Source organism: Camelus ferus, chromosome 20 (assembly GCF_009834535.1).
Source record: "Camelus ferus isolate YT-003-E chromosome 20, BCGSAC_Cfer_1.0, whole genome shotgun sequence".
Classification (NCBI taxonomy): Eukaryota; Metazoa; Chordata; class Mammalia; order Artiodactyla; family Camelidae; genus Camelus; species Camelus ferus.
In genome coordinates, this window is record NC_045715.1 from 19,035,217 (window position 1) to 19,057,797 (window position 22,581).

Sequence of the window (22,581 nt, forward strand, 5' to 3'; positions counted from 1 at the left end):
AAACATACAGACTACAGAACCTTCTTAATATGTTTTGAAAAAGAGAAAAAAAAGTTTAATTAAAAGCTTTTTTTGGAGGTAGTGTGGGAGCCTTTTAGGATGTAGTCTCCAATTTCTTTAGAATCATGGGTTCAGTCCACCGCCACATCCCAGCCCCCTCAAGTCTGCAAATAGAACCCCAGTAAACAAACGCTTCCTTAAAAGCTACGAGAAAATTCCTACTTCCAGGAATTGGCTTAGATGAGAAGAGTTCTTTCACAGAGGCCGAGTGGCTAAAGGTGTGGGAAACTCTCCTAAACTCTATCCTACCTCGTGGAGTTTCCCAGAGACCTCCAACCTACAGAACTACAATGAAATAATATTTTCTACCTATCAGATTGGCAAACAAACAGAAAGAAGTGTTTGTTGTAGCATTGCTTATTAGCACTTGAAGACATTGTATTAGTTTCCTATGGCTTCTGTAACTCCACCTGGATAATCCAGGATAAATTCCCTATCTCAAGGTCCTTAATTTAATCTCTTCTGCAAAGACTTCCCCAGTTTTTTTCCGTGTAAGGTAATATTTACAGCTTCCCCTAATTAGGATGGAGATTCTTTTGGAGGGCCATTTTTCAGTTTACCCTATGCATTAACACCCTGATTCCTCCATCTACAGGGAAGAGATTAACTGGCTGTAAATTCAGTTCCTTTCTCTGTGAGCTAGGAATAGTAATATGAACTTTCTTATACAAACAATAAAGCTGGCAGCGGTGGGATTCGAACCCACGCCCCCGAAGAGACTGGAGCCTTAATCCAGCGCCTTAGACCGCTCGGCCACGCTACCACGCAACTGCAACTTTAAAACTCTTCTTAACTTTTTAAAAGACACAAAACATCTCTCGCGTGTTATTTTTTTTTTCCTAGAGCATCGCCCGCCCCCCTCCCATAACTCTGCCATCCCAACTATCGACAAAATCTGCAGATAGGTTCCTACTTTGGGATATCCACGTTCGCCTTCTGTGCGATGCTTCTGATACTCGAGAGTAAAGGGAGAAGCAGCCAATGAATGCATAATATCCATCAAACACGAAGAGAATCAATCATTGAGAAAATGATTAGAAATCACCACCACCAAAGAGCACCGAAACTCCGAAGGCGCAAAGATCAAAAGTCTCCAATTTATCAACTGCGTTTGGGGATCGGCAGCCGAAAGTTATTTTTAATGTCCTCAGCTGGAAAACAGAGATGCTTCTCTCCCCTCTCACCTGGAACGCGAGCCATAGTTTGGATGTCTTTGTGTGATTTCTCATTGAAGGAAGCAATTGTGCAAACAGATCTACTTTTTGCTGAATGAGTTCATGGTCTAATTTGCAAAGTTCAAGGAGGGCATCAGTTTGCATTTGCTGCGGGGCGTCGCATCCTCTTCAGGCCCAGAGAGCACACGTTCTAACCACTCCAGCCCCACCAAGGTGAACTGGGCGAGTTACCGAGTCTTCCCCGCCCCCTGCCCCCCCCCCCTCCGTCTCTGTCTCCTGGCGGCTCATCCTTTCACTGATCCCGCCTGACTCCTGATCCATTAGATGCTGCACCTATTAAGTCAGCGATAACTCTTCTCTTTCACATTCCAGCAGCTCCACTGAGTTGCCACAAGCTTATTGGCAAGTTATTTAAGCTTACTGGGTCTTACTTTCCTCATATGTAAAATGGAGACAATAATAAACCTTGCCTAAAATGATTGGTAGATTAGATAGATAGATAGATGGCCAATACACGTAAGATACATATAAGTTGCTTTAAAGAGTACCTCGCCATAGTAAGCACTCAATAAAGTTTGCTATCATTATTTGTATCACTTATTAGTATTCACTGAACAATTTTTTGTGTAGTGTTCAGTCTTTTAACTAACACTGTGAGATATTATTCCATTTTACAGATAATGAAGTTTTTAAATTGACTTATATTCACAAGAAAACCAAGTGATTATTCTTCCTAAAATAATAGATGGCACATAGAAGATTTACACCTCAGTCCAACAATTTCAAATTTAAGACGTTTTCCGCTTTGCCAGATTGAAATCCAGTATATTCTTTCTCCATTCTCAATCATCACACCTCATCTTTCCCCCCTTATCTCGCTTCTGTTTACATTATTCAGGACTTCTAGCCAGAACAAAAGGGCCTTCAGGTCATGGTCATGGTCAAAGCCATCAATTGTAAGGGGAACATTAGCAGGAAAGGACGCTTCAGAGCTAGATAAGGAGATCGCAGCTTTGCTCTCATTAGAACTAAGCATTTTTCTGTGTCCCTTACTGTTGCAGTCTAGAAATCTTCATGCCTGTGGACCCAGTTCAGGCCCCTCATATCTGTATCTTACCTTTTACGCATATCGTTGTAAAGTGAAACCTAGTGAAGTCTAGTGTCTCCCAGCAGTAAGTGGCGATTAAGACATAGTGGGAAAAAATTCACCATGTTGTATATTTAATCAAGGACAAAATCTTGAAATAATTTTGATCAATCATTTTGACATACTCGTAACAACAGTAAACATATGATCTAGCAATACTCTTATTTTGTACTGTATTTTAAAAAATAACTTCTTAGAAAGTTCATATAAACATGAAAAAGAATCTATAATTTTACTGGAAAGAGAAAAAACCAGTGCCTTCTTAGCGCAGTAGGCAGCGCGTCAGTCTCATAATCTGAAGGTCCTGAGTTCGAGCCTCAGAGAAGGCATAAAGGTTTTGCCAGTTACACACATTTTCATTTGAGAAATAAGCAGGGTAGCAGACAGAATAATCCCACTGATAAAGTTCTCCTGTATGACATCTGGGTTCCAGGACTAACTCCCAATCTGATGTGATTATAAATGGGACTGTAGTCCTTCAAGAAACTTAGTAGGTTATTTGGTAGCAAGACAGTTTTTCAATACTTGACTACAGTGCACACCCATACCATAAATCTGTATTAACTGTCTATTTGCTGCCCTAGAAAATTACCAAAATTTAGTAACTTAAAATAGCATACATTTATTATTTTACAGTTCTGGAGGTCAGAAGTCTGAAACGGATCTTATGGGGCTAAGATCAAGTTGTAGCAGAATCGCCTCCTCTCTAGAGGCCCTAGGGGAGAATTCGTTCCTTGCTTTTTCCAGCTTCTAGAGGATGACTCCATTCCTTGGCTCAGGTTCACATCACTTTGACTTCTGCTTCTGTTGCCTCATCACCTTCTCTGACTCTGACCCTCCTACCGTATTCTTATAAAGACCTTGTGATTACATTGAGCCCATTCAGCTATCCAGGATAATCTTTTCATCTCAAGATTCTTAATTTAATCACATCCCTTTTGCCCTGTAAGATAACATATTCATAGGTTTTAGAGATTAGGAATTGGTTATCTCAGGGAGGAGGGTGAAAGATTTAATTACACCTACCATAGTCTACCAGATGGTTCCCTAAGATTCACATCTGTCCCACATGAAAAAACATTCTCCCATTCCAATCTCTCTCCAAATCTCAATTCAGCATCTTGCACTGTTTGTGATTTCATGAAATCAGTCAGATTCCAACATCTTTCTGCCTATTTTATTTTCCAGTGTTTTCAAACTCAGGCATTTAGATATTGAAAAACAAATGGAATTATTATGAAATCTTTTCCTTTTATTTATTTTATATTTATAACATTGAGTTTGGGGGAAAGTATTTGTATATATAAGTTACATTGTCTATGCATTGTAGTTGATGAAATAAAGTGTTAGAAAAAACTTACAAAAATAGGTCATTGGGTTGGTAGCATTGAGAACCACTGTTTCAGATAATAAGTTTCTGGGGATGAGCAATTGAATTGTGTATCACTAGAGCCTAGCATAGTGCCTAAAAATAGGCAAGATCAAAAACATTTAGTTGAAAGAATTTTTTTTAGAACAAAATTGAATATTTATTTAGAATGAGAAAAGAAATTCCAATATATTGCTAACTTTGAAAAAACTGACAAATATTACAACATTACAAAATTTGCAAAAATAACACTATTGCTATTAAGTATTGAAAGACCCTATGTAATCATTTTTCTTCATTTTTAGCTTTGTATCTTTGATTCCTTCTACATATGATGACAATTTTGTAGTAGGATTTTCTTTTCTTTTTTTTTAAATTGAAGTATACTTTATTTACTATAGTGTTACTTTCAGGTATACAGCATAGTGATTCAGTATTTTTGCAAATTATATTCCATTATAGGTTATTATAAGATAATGGGTATTATTCCCTATGCTATATAGTAACTTCTTGTTGCTTATCTATTTTATATATGGTAGTTTGTGTCTGTAATCTCATATCTCTAATTTGTCCTGCCCCTTTCCCTCTTCTCTTTGGTAACCACAGGTTTGTTTTCTATGTCTGTGAGTCTGTTATTCCTTTGTATTATTGTTTAGATTCCACATATAAGTGATATCATACAGTATTCATCTTTCTCTATCTGACTTATTTCACTAAGGATAATATTCTCTGTGGTCATTCACATTGCAGCAAATGGCAATATTTCATTCTTTTTATGGTGTATATATATATAAAACATCTTGATATATATAGCATATCTTGATATCACATACATCATATAATGGGAGGACTTGATGAGTAAATATACATAAAATATTTTAGAAGGATATCTGGCACATAAATAAGCAATCAATAAAGTTAAAATTTTAAAACCCTGTATTGTTATGTTTATCATTACCCTTATTTATTGAACAGTTGTTTGGGGACAAGTGTTTAACCTTTGCAACAACACTCTGAGGTATTATTCTAAATTTGCAGATAAAAGTTCTAAGCATGTTGTGAGCTGAGTTGTGTCCCCTCAAAATATATATTGAAGTCCTAATTCCTAGGACCTGTGACTGTCACCTTCTTTGGAAATAGAGACTTTGCAGATGTAATCAGGTTATAATGAAGTCATATCAGAAAAAGGTGGGCCATAATCCAGTGACTGATGTCTTTTGAGGAGAAAGGAGAGGGAGATTGGGACACAGAGACACAAACATACAGGGAAGAAGGCACTGTGAATTCAGAGACAGAGATTGCAGTGATTGGCCACAAGCCAAGGAACACCAAGGATTGCCAGCAACCCCCACGAGCTGGAAGAGGCAAGGAAGGATTCTTCCCTAGAATCTTTAAAGGGCATATGGCCCTGCCCATCCTTTGATTTCAGATATCTGGCCTGAGAACTGTGAGAGAATAAATTTCTGTTGCTTTAAGTCACCCAGTTTATAGTAATTTGTTATGGCAGCCCTAGGAAACTAATACAAAGCATTAAAACAAAACTAGCGATTTATATCAGCAAATAAATAAAATCCACCATTTTCCCTAAATTTAATAGGTGGCATACAGGATATTCACACTTCAGCTTAAAATTACAAATCTAGAGTATTTTCCACTTACCGCATTGTTTTACAGAAGTACATGATCTTGGTACTCCTCCTCAACGTTTTTCCTCTTCCCAGTTTTTTATTTTTGTTTTTGTTTTTAACAACCTACTACACCCATCTGCCTAATGGCTTATCCCTGTGACCTTCTTCATTGAATTGCCCTTGGCTGTTTGGAGACATCTAATAGATTATAACACTACTCTATTCCCAGCTGCAGCCAATAACTGGCTGATGTGAGGGAGGGGTACAGAAGTCCAAACCACTTGACTCAATGGCCACTCTCCTTCAGAGCTATTTATACTCCAGAGCTCAGGCCAAGCTTGGACTTTATCCAAGACTATGTCTTTGCTTTGCTATTTCCTCATCCCTATCCTGAGGACCACTCCTCCAATAAGCCACATACATCTGAATCCCTGTCCCAGCAATGCTTTAGGGACCTAAGAAATCTTCCTTGGAAATCTCTTTACTGATCCTCCATATAATCAATTGAATAAAGTCTTCCATGGACAAGTTCAACTCAAGAGTTTTAAACCTGAGGAGGGCATTCATATCATGCATCAGATTGGGGAAGAGGGTAAGAGCTCAATGGTAGAATGCTTAGCATGCAGGAGGTGCTGGGTTCAATCCCCAGTGACTCCATGAAAAGAAAAAGACAGAAATATGTCTGGTACATAAAAGACCAGGAGTTAATGTTGTTGAATTAATGAAGGAGAGACAAGAAGACACAGACCTTCCATAAGTCTCTAGGGCTGAAACTCAGTTGCTTTAGCTGTCTGGTAGAATTCTCCAACTTGCCCTTTTCTCACAGCAGCTTGGCTTAGCTCCGGGGTGCTTGTGGCTAGAACGTTTTTCCTTCCAGCTGATCTTCGTTCCTGAAGTTTTAGTGTTTTAAGAGGAATAACATGGGAATACACTGTTCCTCCTCATATTCCCTTCAAAATGGCCATTATGTCCCTGCAAACCTAAACCCTGCATCCTAATTTTTAATAGTGGATTCATGGTTCCTTAATTATCTTACTTAATAAAAACAGTTACAGAGTTGGAGATCATTAGAATTGAGGGAGATTTTACCTATCTCCCCGTCTATGTGCTTTACACTGTAACACATTGTGGGTGCTGAAAAACATCTTACCACAGTTTAATGCAAAACTTACATGAAAAGTGATTGGCGTAAGGTCACATACACTATCCTTTGAGGGTGGTTTGTATCTGAGTTGTCATCTGGCTAAGAATCTACTGTTAAGCAAGGAATCTGAGCAAGTTGCAATTGAACAACTTGTAATGTATCTTACTGAGCCCTGGCGCTGTAAGTTTAGTGAGTATTTGGAGGAATCAGCAAGAAGACGGTTAACTTGCCAACATAAAACGTTTTTTTCAAGAAGTGTTATCTTCCTGGGGAAGAGTAAGGCCCTACTGGGAGTCGAACCCAGGATCTCCTGTTTACGAGACAGGCGCTTTAACCAGCTAAGCCATAGAGCCATCTGACCTGGTGTACTGAAACTGAATTTATCTCATTTTATTTCCACTGGTTGGAAAAAAAAAATGAATTCATGCTATCCAGTGTTAATCTGTTGCCTTCAGAAAATACGCCAACTCCAGGGAGATGCTTCACATCCTCAGAATGCACTGGAGATAGAAAAATACAAAAGGAAAAGTAATAAGTGGTTGCAGCATTAGACAAAGGAGTCTTCTTATTATCCCAAGGAAAAGTATTACAGAAAGTCAAGGCTATGCAATAAGTGGTAAAGACTATTAAAAGGAAATATATATTTTAAAATATATAATTTTTAACAAACTTCAAAGATTTGCATGAAATAACTGGCCATATGTGACAAAGTAACTCATTTGAGATACCTGAAGGTGCCAGGCAGGGACTAAGATGATTGAGGTGATGAGGGGCAGGGAGGCCGGGACAGGGGAGAGGACGAGGACCAGTCCAGACTGCATTCATAGAATCAGCAGGACCCGTGCTCCCAAGGCCCGGGTGGGTGCGAAGAGCCTCATCAAATGCAAACTGATCTCAGCTTTGACCTTTAGGAATTAAGACCAGGAACATATTCAGCAAAAAGCAGGTCTGTCGCACAGATGTTTCTTTCCGTATCTTTTACAATAGGGTTTTTGTTAAAGAGTCTGCTCTCTAATGCCAGGCAATTAGGGATGCAGAGGTTGGGAGAGGGGAGAGGAGCTCCTCCGTTTTCCTGGTGCGGACACGAAATATAACTTCCCTTCGCGGACCCCAAAATTCAGCTGGCAAACCTGAGACTCGTCTCAGTTCCAAAGCCAGGTCGGCCATGGTGATTTTCAAGCGTTCTCTCAATGATCGATTTTTTCTAGAATCTAATGGATTTATTCTCTGGCTACCTTTTCCTTTGCACCCGGGTATCATAAGAGACAGCACCGGAGGCGAAACTCGGACTTCTGGGTCCAGGTTGGATGGATAGAGGGGCAAACACCTGAAACCGAATTCTGGTTTTATACGTAGCTGTGAAGACTCATTACAGAGTAGAGAATCAGGGAGGAAGATGGAGCACCTGATATTTGGTATGTGGGAATCTAGGAATGGTCTGAGCATACAGTTTTAACCCTTAATTTTGCCTGATTGAAAGATGTTAAGTTCCCGACAAGTGTGTGTGGAAAAGGAGTAAAGAAGGTAATATACACGTTCATACTGAAACTACCTTCCTTACGTGTCTCTTGAGCATTAGAAATAGCTCTAAGAGAATTTGGTTTTTTAGTAGAGGCAAAGTGTCTAAGCGATCCAAATCATTGAAGGAGGGCTCTGGTCTTTGGGGGTAGGGAGATTAAAATCCCACTTCTGTCAATCATTTTTGCATAGGCTCTTCCATAAAGCCCCCGAGGAGGTCTGGGGAGAGACCTTCCAGGCTTTGGCTGTAGTATTTTGCTTTTTGGGGAGCTGATAGTTTGGCAGTGACATGTTCTGGGAAGAACTTTGTCTTTATCGTAATCAATTGAGGATAATTAAGGTTCAGTTTGAAAAACCAAGTTTTCCCATATTTCTCCTTATTTTTCAGATCTTTGGTCAAGATTCGTAGTCCAAAAGGATAGAATTTTCTTTTTGTAAAAAGATTCTATGTTGTATAGAATCCCAAACCTGAAAAAGTGTTAAATGGACCCGTTTTACCTCTTTACCAGCGCCAGCCACCGCCCCCCACCCCATTCTCCCACATCATCTTGCCTCCCAGATTCAGCCTTATAGGCAAACATATTCATTTTTTATCTTCCTTCCAGGGACACTTTTTGCACATGCAAATGTGTGCATATATATCATTAACCCACTTTTTACTCAATGATAGTGTATCCAGCACACTCTTGAGCACCTTGATCACTTCAAATATCCTGGAGTCATTCCCATAAAAAAACATAAATAGACGCTAGCATTCTGCTGAATTTACCCATCCTGTTACTTTTGCCCAGACAACTAATGCTGCTGTGAACAACTTTGTATCTGGAATATTTCACATGTTTGTGGAAAATTTCTGGATGCGGAATGGATAAGTCAAAGTTAGGCATGATGGCAATTTTGATGTCTCTTGCTAGTAGTCATCGCTAGATAACTAATGCCAATTTCCACACCCACCAGCAGACTTGAAATGGTGGTTTCACTGTGCCAGGACTATGACTAGCAGAGTTTATTAAGCAGCAATAAACATTTATATCTGCTCCCTAGATGCTAAATATCTCATATCTTTACATTCATTAAAACCTTTAATCTTCAAACAATTCTATCAGGATATTATCATGTTTACCCACTCTTAACTGGTAAGAAAACAGGCTTTTCAGTTTGAACATCTTGCCTAAGAGAACAGAGAGATCAATCAAGTTTAGATATCTATGTCTGAAACAACAAAAGGTTTTCTTTTTTTTTTGGCCAGTTTGATAGATGAAAAATAGTATCTCACTACAGTTTTACTTTGTCCCCCACCCCCACAATATTATGAGACTTAGATCTTTTCAACATTTGAAAAGCCACTTATTTATCTTTTCTATGAAAGGTGTCCATTTTTCTGGTAGGTGATTGGAGGTTTTTTTCTTTGATTTAAGTTATCTTGATATTAGAGGAATTCATGTGTGTATGTATGTGTGTAACAAAGTGTGAATATTACTTTTTTTGGTCAGTTATTCATTTGTCTTTTCACTTCACTTGCAAGTGTTTTTTTGTTTTTTGCTTTGTTTTGTTTTGTTTTTCAATCCATTTTGAAGCTATTTTGAAGTTCACAAACTGATGAAAAACAGACATTCTTCACCTAATAGGAATCTGACGTGTTCATGTTTAAGGAGGTAGGAGAGGGGTTCTGACATATTTAGCCACAGAAGTCATGAGACTATTCTCTGGCATTTGTTAAATAATGAATTTTGCCATTTAGAAAAATCCTGGAATTCCCAGAGTGAATTTTGTTTGGTCCTGTTGAAGGAATTATTCTTCCTGGATTCTACTTATTAATATTTTATTTGAGATGTTGATCATTAGATGTATGAATTGAATTGTTCTCATTAGGGGTTAGATAGGGCTTCTAACTTGTTTTTTTTACTCCTCTGATTAGGAGTGGCTTTTGTTATGCTTTTCTTCTATTTTATGTGTTTTTAGATTTTTAACAGTGAGTGGGAATTAATTTTACAAACAGAAATGCATATGTATTTGTTGTTATTGAGAGAGAGAAGATTCTTTGAGAAGCAAGGATACCTCTGACACACTCCCCACCCCACCCTGGACCTGAATGGGAGGGTGCAGAGGGGCTGATTCCAAGAGGTCTGTGTTCTGTGTTCATGTCACAGCAACTCTATGAGCAGCCAGACCCACCCAGTGTTTTTAGGATGGGACAAGGAAATGTCCTGAGCACTTTTGAGAGAAACTAAATACTGAAGATCTAGGTGAGGTAGCCAAGGAAGCAGGGACAAAGGGAGAGAGGTAGACTTGGCATGACTCCAGACATGATATGGGACTGGGAAAACACCACAAGAGGCCAGCTGCTGCAGAACATTTTTTTAATTTGAGACTGTGATAAGAACGAGTTTAAAGTTGGGGAGACTGTAGGTGAGGAGAAAGCCCATCATTCAGAATGAAGGGACATCCCTGCCCAGGTGCCATGACCTGAATGCACTAAGGGACAGGCACCAAGGAAGGCTCTGGTAGGGTCTGACCCACAGGGGCTTTGGGACCCACCATCATGGAGATGCCCCTCCTTTCACGTGATGTGAGGTTTCTGCTCTCGCTCTGTTTTCAGAGATTCTATAAGAGAACTACAGGAATTAGGGAGACTAAGGAAAGACTCATTAGGGACAGGAGGAGTTTAACAATGCATGTCTATCTTGGAAGAGAGAAGAGGCTATTAAGGAGATCTTGAGAGTCTTGCTGCCAGTTTCTGCTTTCTTTAAATCTTCAGGATGGGGAAAGGATGGATGTCAGGAATTTTGGGGGTTGCCTTTTTAGGGTCATGGGTGATCTGAACCATTTATTCATAATATGATTTTCCTTTGGAATGGAGTGGCAAAAACTTGACACTTTGGGATCAGAGAGTTGAGAGATAGGTTTTCTTTCCCTTAATCTTCCAACACACACACAGGCGCGTGCGCGCACACACACACACCCCCCTGTGCCTGCGTATGCACACACGCACAGATTTTTGGGCTGTACAGGGTTTATGGGTTTGGTTATACGGATGTTGGGTAGCAAGAATATGGAGCAGAGGCAGATCTTTAAATATGTTTTCGAGGTGGAATGCAACTTCTGAAGGTCCCTGACCCTTCCTATTCGCTTTTGAACTGCTTCAGGTACTCTAGGATGTCTGATTTGACTGTACTGACTGAAGCCCGGTGGAACCAGCGCATAACAGGGACTCCATCAGGTCCCACCAGGAACTTCTCAAAGTTCCAGCGGATGTCATGGACTTTCATGGGCTCCCAGAAGAGTTGGCTTGATGAGCCCAAAAGATCAGAGGTTGGAGGGCAGGAATTCTGGAGCAGAGATACGGAAAACAGAAAGACAGTTTATTTTTGCTTCTGTGTGGTCTAGTCTTATCTCCACCCCTAGAAATTCCACTCACCAGTATGTATCTCAACATATTAACTACTTGACATGTTCCTAATGAACCACAAACATTTTAATACATCATTACCAGTACAACCACTACCAATCAAGCAAGAGTTAGAGAGTATGATAGTAAACAGAAAACATTTTTCCTTTCCCTGTCTCTCCCTCACTCTCATGATTATATCATGGTGCTTCTATGAAAGACTATCTTCTGTTTTCCTTGGTAAGTCATGGCATTTCTATAGCTTTAGTTTCTTTAGCTGAATAAAAAAGGTTCCTTCTATCCTGGGCTTCTGTGGTTCTAACACTCTGTGACTCTAAAGTTAATTACCACATTGACGTTATATTATCCATTTCGATGTTTGTCTCCTTGATTAGATATGAATTCCTTCAGGGAAGAGACCATGCCCTAGTAATATCTGTTAATTCATTGTGTAGCAAATTCTTGCATATAACTAGGAATTTGATTAATGATTGTCGTATGAATGAATCATTACCATTCAGTAGGGAAGGTTAGTCTATGTTGGAGCTATCGTGTTATATGTTTCCTTTACTTGAAGCTAAAGCCTCACAACAGATAGTGCCACGATCCATGAACTTATCTGAGCATTTCTTTCCAAGAGTCCAAACTCAGTCCTGGACTTGAGCCCCATGCTTTCAGGGTATCTCTACCTACCTGACAAATCCATGCCAGGTTTATGGCCACTTACCTTCAGGAAGGTAAAGACTTTCTGTTCTTTTTCTCCATTTACATCCCCTTTCTCAAAGAGCTGAAAATTAGGAACAAAGCCACCACCTGGACGTACGTACCTGCAATGAACCAGAGTGTTCCCAAGAGGATCCAAATTAAGACAAGGATGGATAGAAATGGCCACTGCAGCTTGACCACAAAAGGAAATTAGAGATAAAGAAAGAGAGGTTGTAGACACGGAAGGTGATGAAGGAGAGGTCTCTGGGAATCAGGACTTCATGCATAGGCCTTATGGAGACAATAGAGAATTCCAAGAAAATTGGAAGGCAATGTTTTAAGCTTAGGATTCTTGATTCATTTCTATTTCCTATATTCTTTCCTTTTCCCTGTGCGTCTTTTCCATTAGATTTCCCCTGGTCTTATCATCAAAGAACTCAAAGGTAAGGAGAATTATTGAGCACCTTCAGCAGAGAAAGACTGAATTCAAAGCATCACAATCATGGTCTTGATCCCACTGATCTACTAACTACCCCAGAAATTTCCAGAATGAGAAGCATCTAGGTAGAATGTGAAAGGAAAATCCTGACAGAGCCTCTGCAGAGTCCCAAGCAGGCACTTACTTGAGCCCCAAGAGGATCTCTGAGTTCTTGGCTGGTTCTTGTTTTCCAAATTGGTTGCTGGGAAACCCCAACACAACTACACCAAAAGGCTTCAGCTCCTCCTGTAGTGCATTCAGTTCTGCAGGTAGAGAATGAACAGCATGGATATCCCTGACAACAGCCCGACCTTGAGCAGTAAAGACCACTAGTTTATCCATTTATCACATGAATAAGATGAGGACTATGAAGGGAAAGGTTCAAGATTACAGAGACTGAGGAATCAGAGAAGAAGTTAGAACACAGTTTTCCAGAAACTCATCCAAAGAGCTGCCATTTTTCTTGTGCAATAGTTCCTATGAGTGGCTCCACCTCATCATCCAATAGGAACCCCTCTTAAAAAGCACAAACTGGTTAGTCCTCTGTGGGAAGGCTCCTGTTGGATGCTGAGAAGTCAGATTTAAATTCCATTGCCTTCCTTAGCTGGTGGGTTGATTAATTGGTTGGTTGATTGATTGATCAAAAAATATTGCCAGGACAAGGCAAACGAAATGGACATTCTACCCTCTTCCTTCTCCTCCCACTATGCTCTGTGATGACACAACCTGACACTCTAGTCACATTCCTGGAAACACTCTTTGGTGCCTTAACCTGAGGGTTGTAGTGGGAATCAGAGAAGTGCTAAGCCTAGCTCCAGAGCACTCTCTACCTTCTTGTCAGTTCCAGTGACCTAACTGCTGCCATTTCCCTGGAACACTCACTGGGATTCTAGGCTATGAACTCCAGACTGCTCTTTACCACTGCTAGTAACCCTTCCAACTGTCTGTCTGGACTTATACTATTATTTCCACCTTCAGCCATTTTCAGTTCAGATTTATTGTCTCCATGACAGCACCAGGCAATCCCATTCAGACTCAGCTCTATCTGCAGGCATTTCCCCTCAAGGACCTCTTCTTAAAGGAAAGTGCTTTCCTGTTTTTATATATTAATTCAGTTATGATCCCTTTTATCTTTAACCATCAAGAATATTTCCTTCCTATTGCAGAAACACATAGCAGACCTTGGTCCAGTCCTTTGACAAGTTTCTTTAACTCTCTCAGTGTCCTTATCTGGAGTAAAATTTGAATGAGATGCTCTTCACAATTCTCATGAACTAGTTTAATAAATTATAGCACAGCAATACACTGGAAACATGTATCTTAAAATGAATGAGGAAACTCATCAAGTGGTGATATACAATAATATCAGAGATATTTTATTACATGAAAAAGCAAGGTGCAGAATCATTTGTGTGTGTGAATATTTGTGTGTTTTTCAAAAGATGAAATATCAATCCTCTCTCCTTTTGTTACCAGAAGTCATCAGTGAGAAAGATAAAATCAGCCCCTGAAAACTAGATTCTGGGTTGGGAGTCACAACTAGGGCTTGGTGTTCTGTTGAATGTAAACAGTTTCATAGAAGGTCAACATCATGCAACAAGTGATGAATCAAGACAAAAACCATCAAGACAAGGACCCCTCATGTTTAAATCTGTTTTAACCAGACAAAATATGAACAGTGTCCAAATCACAAAACTGAGCAAGCATCATCCTATTCTTACCAATATAAGTGCTGCTGCTTCTTTACCAGTTACAGTTTTAGCCTTGCTTGATTCCTCCTACTCTATAGATATGATTTATTAAGACACCTGATCATTTAACTGTGCTCTTTCCTCATTTTCTGACAGCCTCCAATCCAGAGCAAAGCTTCAACGCCTTGACCCCTTCCCCAAATCCCCTAACACAATCCCAGATCCTCAAAAAAGTCCTTTCTAACACCTTCTTGCTGAGAAGCCCCAGGGTTCCCTACAGTATATGTTCTTCCTCAGGGCTCCAAGTGACAAACTCAACTACAGGTATGTTCCTGGAGGTCTTTGACTAAATCTTTGGGAGAATCTTAGTTCTCAAATCTGGAGATAATTCTCCTGGCATTCTAAGGATCAGAGAGAAGCAGGATTTAGGGGAATATCATGATCACCTATCATCCCCTCTCCCCATCCCCCTGCTTCCTCCCAATAACAAATTAGCAAGACCTTCTGGAATGAGAATATGGCATCGTGGAGCTGACAAAGCTAGTTCCGGAGGAGCTGAAACATGCATTCTTACCAGGATACTGAGCTGCCAGGCCTCAATAGGTGGCCACGTTGACAAAGAGGACATGTTTGCCCGCGTACTGCTTGAACTGGATATACTCCTCGCCATTGAGGGTGAGGGCTCCGTACTCATAGATGGTGCCTGTCACCCCCTTATAGCAATCCATCTGGAATGTAACAAAAATAACCATAGTGATGCGATGGTAAGATCGATAATCCCCAAAAGTTGTGGACTTCTTGAAACTCTAAGAACCGAAGAGAGAACTTTCTAAGTAATATTTTGAGTTATGGCTGATGCCACAACTAGAATTTATATCTTCTAATTTAAAATCTATTTTTTAATGGGACAAGCACTTTATAAACCTCTTCCCATTCCTGGAATATTAATACAATTTATCTCCATTCTCCAACGCACTCTCACCCACATCCTAACACTGTGTTCCAGTTGTCCCAGCCCTTCTCAAATCTTAACAGATTTTACCAGATTTTCTCATAACTTTCTCTTACTCATTTATGTAAAACTTGTGTCTTACATAAATTTCTCATCTGTATATTCTTACACTGTCATTTCGTTCCCCCAGAGCCAGAACCTACTCCTCCTCTCAATCCCATTGAATTTACTTCCTAGAGCTTTGCCAGTGGGGGCTCACTGGTACCTACAAGACTCATCCTTGATATCTCTTTCTTCTTTTTTAAATTAAAGAAAATGTTTATTGAAGTATAGCTGATTCATAATGTTGTGTTAGTTTCAGAATATATACACATATATTCTTTTTCAGATTCTTTTCCATTATTGGTTATTACAAGATATCAAATACAGTTTCCAATACCACTTTCTTCTCATCTCTATATAAAATAGGAAACAAAGGAAAGAGACTTCCTACCCACAAGCATGCCAAGGAAAAAGGAAGACAGGACCTTTTAACAAAAAGCTAAAATGTTGTTATGAGGAGAAGGATTCCTGGAGATGTAGAGAAAAAGTACAGAATTTTAGAGTGATTTAAGTGGGCTTCAGGGGATCTTAGTCCATGAATGTCTGCCCCAAGCAGTGAAGGAAATGCTTGTGGGTGAGTGCCTGTGGGGAGAGTGAGAGAAAAGAATTCTTTTATCATTTCCTAAGTCTGTGAGTTCTGTCACTAGGATACCAGGCAATAGCTTCCCCTTCACTCTCCTTGGAGAGAAGGAGGCTGACTCTAGGGCAGGAACCCTCCCTGTGTGTCCATACAGCCATGCACATCAATGTGCACACATTAATCCAAACATTTGGGAGCATTAGCCTAAGAAAGTCACTAGGAAAGGGCTGTCATCTAGGTGCCTGCATTGTCTTTTGCATTCATGCTCCCTCAGCTCTGTGCTAGTATAATTGTTTCTAGTATTTGCCTTTCTTGCCACTGCAATAAATTCCACACCCAATCATGCAACAGCTGCTGACTCAGATCTGGGTACCCCCCCTTTTTTTTTTTCAGAGAGGGGACATGATCATATGACAGCTACCAGTCTTTATATTATATTTATGATATAACCCTATTATATGTACCATTTTAAACTTCACATGAACCCAATAACAAACTGTGATGTGAGGACCTGCACAAGTATCATCTGGGAACATGTTAGAAATGCAAACTCTGGGCTCCTTTAAGACCTACTCAATCAGAAACTTTGGGGGTGCAACCCAGTAATCTGGGCTTTAACAAGCCTTCCCGGAGATCCTTATGTGAGTTGAAATCTGGAAATCACTGCACTACCAGATGGGTTTTCTCTGGACTTTAAGAAAGGAGACAACAGGGCCAATAAAAGATACCTAACTGCTTAATGCCATAGTGAGAATGAGTTTTTGAATGAATTTGCCTGATTTTAAAGTTAAAACTTTTTGGAATCTCAAGTCATTTACTTCAGTCCCCACCCTGCATCCTAAGACACATACACATACCTCCTACAGAATGGCTACCGACACCCAGAGTGGGGACTTTGCAGGGCATCAGGCGATTTGGAGCAGCACGGAAAATTTAGAGCCAGTCCTCTGATCTGAGCTTTGTTCTCCCCTCACTACACCACCTCCTCTAAAATGAAAATTGGCCAACAACTCTTGGCCTTTTGTGTTTTATTATTCCCCTCAAAAGGAAAAAGCCTGTCTTTCCTGATGCTGAAAGCCTTCTGGACCCTCAAGGCTGCCCGAGGCTCCGGACCAGAGTGGAAGGGACAGGCTCCGGGCTATTGAGCGGCCACCAGGGGGAAAGTGGCAAAGCCCACGGCAGCGAGAGCTTCCTGCGTCCTTCGCCCACTTTCGGCCCAATGCCCCGTCGGGTGCAGGGGAGACTGTTCACATAAAAGAGAGGCGGTTTAGGAGAGCCTCTGCCTCAGAGGACAGCAGGGGCCGTGGCAGATGTTAAGTTAAGAAAGGCTGGGGACTCTGATCTTGTCCTTGGTAGAAGAGGAGAAGGGAGAACTCCTTGCCTCCCTGGCGGCCAATGTAGTCATCAGGGGCTGACATCAGCCTGGGTTCTCGGCAGGACACTCACCTTCACCTTTTGCTGCTGCGGGGTCGGCTGAGCGAAGCCGACCAGGAACAGTGGGAAAAGACAGGAGGCCCAGAACTGTGGGATCATAGCTCACACCAGGAGTTCTAGGAGAGTCTCAGGTCCCCAGGGATCTTGGCTCCTTTTGAGCTCCTGGCAGGGACCAGTTTAAAGATGCGCGCTCCAATCGCAGAGCAGCATTCACGCACCCGCCAAACTCCCCCCACCCCGCGCTCCCTCCCTCTTCCTCTTGGTCCATCTCCCCAGCCTCCAGCTCCTGCTCACTCCCCCTCACTCCCCTGCGCCCTCCAGCAAGCCCTGAAGGTTCAGCACCCTTATTCTGACAGGTAAAGGTGGGGGCTTCTCTCTTTGGAACTTAAAGCACTCTCTCTACTTTCTCCAACTGCTGGCTCCGCATCTGGCAAGTAAAGCCACCACTGCTGAAGTGGACTCCACTTTTTAAAATCAGGATCTTCATATGATTTATATGCAATCTAAAGTTTGAGAAGCATTGTCCCAGTAGACTATTAATCCTTTGTCTTGTCCCCTGAAACTTTCATCCCTCAGTCAACAGCACACAGTATTTTCTCATTATGAAGTCCAGATGTGGGGGGTTGAGCGTCTCAGACACTGCCCCCCAGAGAACGGCTTGTAATGCAGGAGGAACACAGAGGACAGATGCACAGTCAGTGGGAAGTTATCCAGGAGAAAGCTCTAAACTGTGAGCTAGGGAACTGCCTTGGGCTTGATGGAGTATCATTCTCTGTGAATTATTGTAATCATCTATGCCCCACTTACTCCATAAAACTATTTATTATGAGGCCCCAATAAGGTGATGATCAGAAAGTTGCTGGAAAGTATTTGAACCAGTGAAGAGTCACAGAGTTGTTTCTCTCTCCCCTCCCCACCCCCATCTGCTCCTGGCTGGCTTTTCACTGCCAGCTCAGCTTTACTAAACTCCCTTGTTTATTGACGTGATAATGTCTTCCTCTTCAGTTCTAAGCTGTTTCACATCCAGTCCCCTCCACCAGCCCTGCCTCTTCCAGGTTCACACAAAAGGCTTTCTCTGCTCCCAAAACTGAAATCTGGATGTGGTTGTATTCTTGTGAACTCAGTTGGAAGATAAGCTTTTTGTTATCTCAGATTTCTTAGTGCTTCTCAAAGGCCTATAATCTATGGCCTGATCAGTAATGCCTGATCCAGCCAGTCATGTCCTCAATGCATTTAGAGCAACCATGCAGAAGGCGTTTAGGCACAGTAAGCATAAAAGGAAAATGGTCTATAGCTTGAAGTACACTTAATAGCCCCCTTCTAGAAACTCTGCCTCCCATGATTAAATTTTAAAGCTAAAATACTTTTGCTTCACTTGTAGGTATACTAATCATCAGAAAAATAATTTTCCCTTGCTGGGTGACCACTCATCCACATAGTGATAAGGAGTTGCAGAACAGGAAATAACATCCGTCTCGTTAAAGATTTGCAGGAGCATCATGGCCAGCCCAGTGTTGAACAACTGCAGGAAAAAAAGATTACCCTGTCCCCTCCAAGGTCTGGCCGGCACCAAGAAGTCTGCAACCACTCGTCACCTCTTGACCTCACTACCTCCTATTTCCCCTTCTTTGTAGCATAAAAGAAGATTGTGTTCAAACCTGAACAAGGCGTTCTTTAGGACTTTAGTCTGCCATCTTCTTAGTTTGCTAGTTTTCTGAATAAAGTCTCTATTCTTTGCCCCAACACAGGTCTCTCGACTTACTGGCCTCTTGTACAGCGAGCTGTACAAACGTGGACTCAGTAACAATGCAAGGGAAGTTTTGCTGTAGTTTCCTTTTTGTTACATTTTTGTCCATGTTTGTGTGTACTATTGTCTCATCCTTGAAGACACCTCGAATCCTGGGGCTGGCTGTGGCCCTAATCCCCAGACCTCATTGAGGCAGCTGGCCCTGAAGTAAAGTCCTCCTGTAGGCTCTGCCACTATGGCCAAAATTTCCACCTTCATCTGCTCCAAGAAGTAATTCTAGGGTTTGCTGACACAAAAGGGACAATGTGTGAAGAAGAATGTGTACTTTCCCAGGTAAGGCCCATGTCCATTATTTCTACCTTGAAGTACCAGGGAGGTACCACTGTGTCCATTCACAACCACAGGCCTCTGAGACACCCACAGCACCCACAAGAGCTAAGCAATTTATCTGACCACAGAACCAGACATCCTCCAACAAGGCACAGCCTCAAAGCTTCTGTGTGATCCAAGCCTTGCTCCTCCCTCAGAAGGATGCCCATCTCATCAACACTACAAACCCAAACCCAACAATTAACTAGGGGTAGGGGTTTGCCTTTATATCCTTTCACGTTTCACAGTCTTTTAACATTTCCTCATTGTTTAAGTAGTTCTATCTCTTGGTCATCTAATTTGACCAGTTTTCACCTTGAGAAGACTGAGAAGTGACAGTATTGACTCAGAAAACTCTAAAATTTTAGTGCTCAAATATTTCAGCTTCTTTAACTCATGTATGGAGAGACAGAGACCCAGAAAGTGGAGTGCTTGATACTTCTGACCTTCTATAGCTTTACTGAAAAAACCAGCATTGAACTCTGCCACTTGTACCCAGCAAGTCAAGTTAGGAACAACCAACAGAAGCTGGCCAGGCTTGACTTCTCCCATTTGACTCTTACTCCCAATGGTTCAACACCAGGTTCTAGTCTGGTAGGTTCCTGCAGCTCTCAAACTATCTCAGGACCAACTTTGTCTACTCCCTGCACAACAACCTGCAGGATAAGTCAGTAGGAACAAGTGATGCTATGAAGAATCTAGTCCAAGAGATAAAATGGGGACGTGAAAGAGTAGAAATAAGAGAGTGATAAAGGGAGATAAGAGACAAAGGAAAAAAGAACACAAGGAAAGAACAAAGTATGAAGGACAAGAAAGGGAGGAGGAGAACTAACATGTATCGATTCCCTTCTTACCATGTATCAGGCATATTTAGATAGATTTTCTTATTTATAAGCTTAATATTTTCTTCATTGTATAAATCAGGATAGTAATAAAGAGGAAAAATGGTTAATTTCCTAAAGTTACAGACCTAGTAATATGTCAGACTGGAACTCATCTTCAAGTATGTTCTGATCCAAAATCTAAACTCTGTAGTAACCCAAGTAATGGCTCCCAAAGATATCAGGTTTAATCCCTGGAAACTATAAGTGTTATCTTACGAGGAAAAGATTTTGCAGATGTGATTACATTAAGGATTTTGAGATGAACGGATTATCCTGGATTATTATTATAAAGAGAAAATACTTATTTTAAATTCTACCAGAAGTGTCAGACACCAGGCCCCAAGGTCCACTCAGTAAGAGCCTCCACACATTAAGTTTTAGTCTGAATAGCTTTACCTTCACAATAAGAACAAACTAGAAAACACAGATCCACACAACTGTAAGAGTATGCAAGGAAATTAGTCAGTGTTTTTCAGAAAAATAGAACCAAGGAGATAGATAAATAGATAAGTAGAGTAGATAAACAGATAAAGAGGTGGAGATAAGTCTCTATCTCCATCTTTTTATCCATCTATCTCTTATATCTCTTTATCTATCTCCTATTGGTTCTGTTTTTCTAGAGATAAATAGATCTATCTATCTATCTAATTCATCTATCCATACAAAAAGATTCATTATAGGGAATTAGATTACATGATTATGGAGGCAGTCAACCAGCTGGAGAGCTGATGTGTGTTAAGTTCTCGTCTGAGTCTGAATCCAAAGACAGAAGAGCAATGTCCCAGTTCTGAGACACAGAGATTTCTTTCTTACTCAGCCTTTTATTCTATTTAGGCCTTCAGTGGATTGGATGAGGCCCATCCTCATTGTGGAGAGCAATCTGCTTTACTGAGTCTACCAATTTAAATGCTACTCTCATTTAGAAACATCCTCACAAACATACTCAGAAATAATGTTTAAGCAAATATATGGGCACCCCATGGCCCAATCAAATTGACACATAAAATTAACCATCACAGTAAATGTATTATGAAGATGGACTGTGTAAACAGCATCTTCTTACTTATATATTTAGATAGATAATATCTATTTATGTTTAAATACATCTGTGATATAACATATAATTATGTAATTTATCAAAAAATTAACAAACAGAAATCTCAGTTAAATAGAACTGGGAGACCAGAAGGGGGAGATGGCACACTCTCTGACAATAGCAGAGCCCAACAGGAAGAAGAAAATCTCTTCCTGGCAAGGACTCAGCCAGTGAAAAGCCATGACTCTTTGTTTACTAAGCCCTCCCAACTTCCTTTTTCTCTCTGTAAAAGTGTTCTTCCCTTCCTGTGGGGACTTGCATGTGGCTTGCCATGGCTGAAGACCCTGAAATACAATTCTCTGCTCATCCCAAGTAAACCCATCTTTGCTGGAGAAATATCTGGCAGTCTTTTTGTTTCAGATCAGCAACTCATATTTTAAACTCACAGCAAACTAAGAACAGAAGATACCTCTTCAATCTGATAAACAGTACCTAATACAAGTCTACAGCAAATATCATACTTAATGGTGAAATATTTAATCATTAACTTTTGAGGTAATATTCAAGGAAGGAATGTCTCTATTACTACTTCAATTCAATATTGTATTGGCAGACCTGGCCAGTGAATTTAAGGCAAAAAAAGGAAATTAAATGTACAAAGATTAGAGACAAATGAAACTATCATTAGCATACCTTGTGAATATATAATTTTAAAAGAAACTAGCAATAGGTTATTATTATATGAATTTAGCAAATTTGCTGGATAAAAAAGTCAATATAAAATTTATTATATTTCTATATGTTTTCATAAACCATTAAAAATTTGAACTTAATTTTAATATAACATAAAATTAGCATAAAATAATCAAATACTTAGCAGTAAAGTCAGCAAAAGATGTACTAGATCTTTATGATGAGAAATTAGTCTTAGTTGATCCAATTTTGACGTATATCATGTTAATGAATTAGAAGACTAGATAATGTAAAAATGCCAATTCCACCCAAACTATTCTATAGATTCAATGCAATCTCAATCAAAATCCTAGCAGATATTTCTAAAGAATTTGAAAAAAATGCTTAAGAAATTTAAGTGTTAAGTACCAATGGTCAAAAACAATCAAGACACTTTTGAAGAGGATGGGAAAACTTTCTTTATAAAATATCAAAATTCATT

At 40.3% G+C, this 22,581-nt stretch overlaps 1 protein-coding gene and 3 non-coding genes across 5 annotated transcripts; 1 reads left to right on the forward strand and 3 right to left on the reverse strand.

Annotated features, from left to right (window-relative positions):
* Positions 1–741: 741 nt before the first annotated feature.
* TRNAL-AAG lies at positions 742–823 on the reverse strand. The gene has a single exon. It is a non-coding gene; the product is annotated as a tRNA-Leu (tRNA).
* A 1,815-nt stretch (positions 824–2,638) lies between these two features.
* TRNAM-CAU lies at positions 2,639–2,711 on the forward strand. The gene has a single exon. It is a non-coding gene; the product is annotated as a tRNA-Met (tRNA).
* Positions 2,712–6,802: 4,091 nt separating this feature from the next.
* TRNAT-CGU lies at positions 6,803–6,876 on the reverse strand. The gene has a single exon. It is a non-coding gene; the product is annotated as a tRNA-Thr (tRNA).
* A 4,107-nt stretch (positions 6,877–10,983) lies between these two features.
* GPX6 (glutathione peroxidase 6) lies at positions 10,984–17,483 on the reverse strand. Of its 2 annotated transcripts, none has more exons than XM_006192024.2 (5): positions 17,384–17,483; positions 14,878–15,031; positions 12,758–12,875; positions 12,157–12,256; positions 10,984–11,370 (listed from the first exon to the last, which is right to left on the reverse strand). In XM_006192024.2, exons 1-5 carry the CDS (start codon positions 17,468–17,470, stop codon positions 11,164–11,166), a joined length of 666 nt encoding a protein of 221 aa, XP_006192086.3. In that variant the 5' UTR covers positions 17,471–17,483; the 3' UTR covers positions 10,984–11,163. The 2 variants fall into 2 exon arrangements, with proteins under 2 accessions (XP_006192086.3, XP_032318513.1); XM_032462622.1 differs by having other exon boundaries at positions 17,390–17,470.
* Between the last annotated feature and the right edge of the window lie 5,098 nt (positions 17,484–22,581).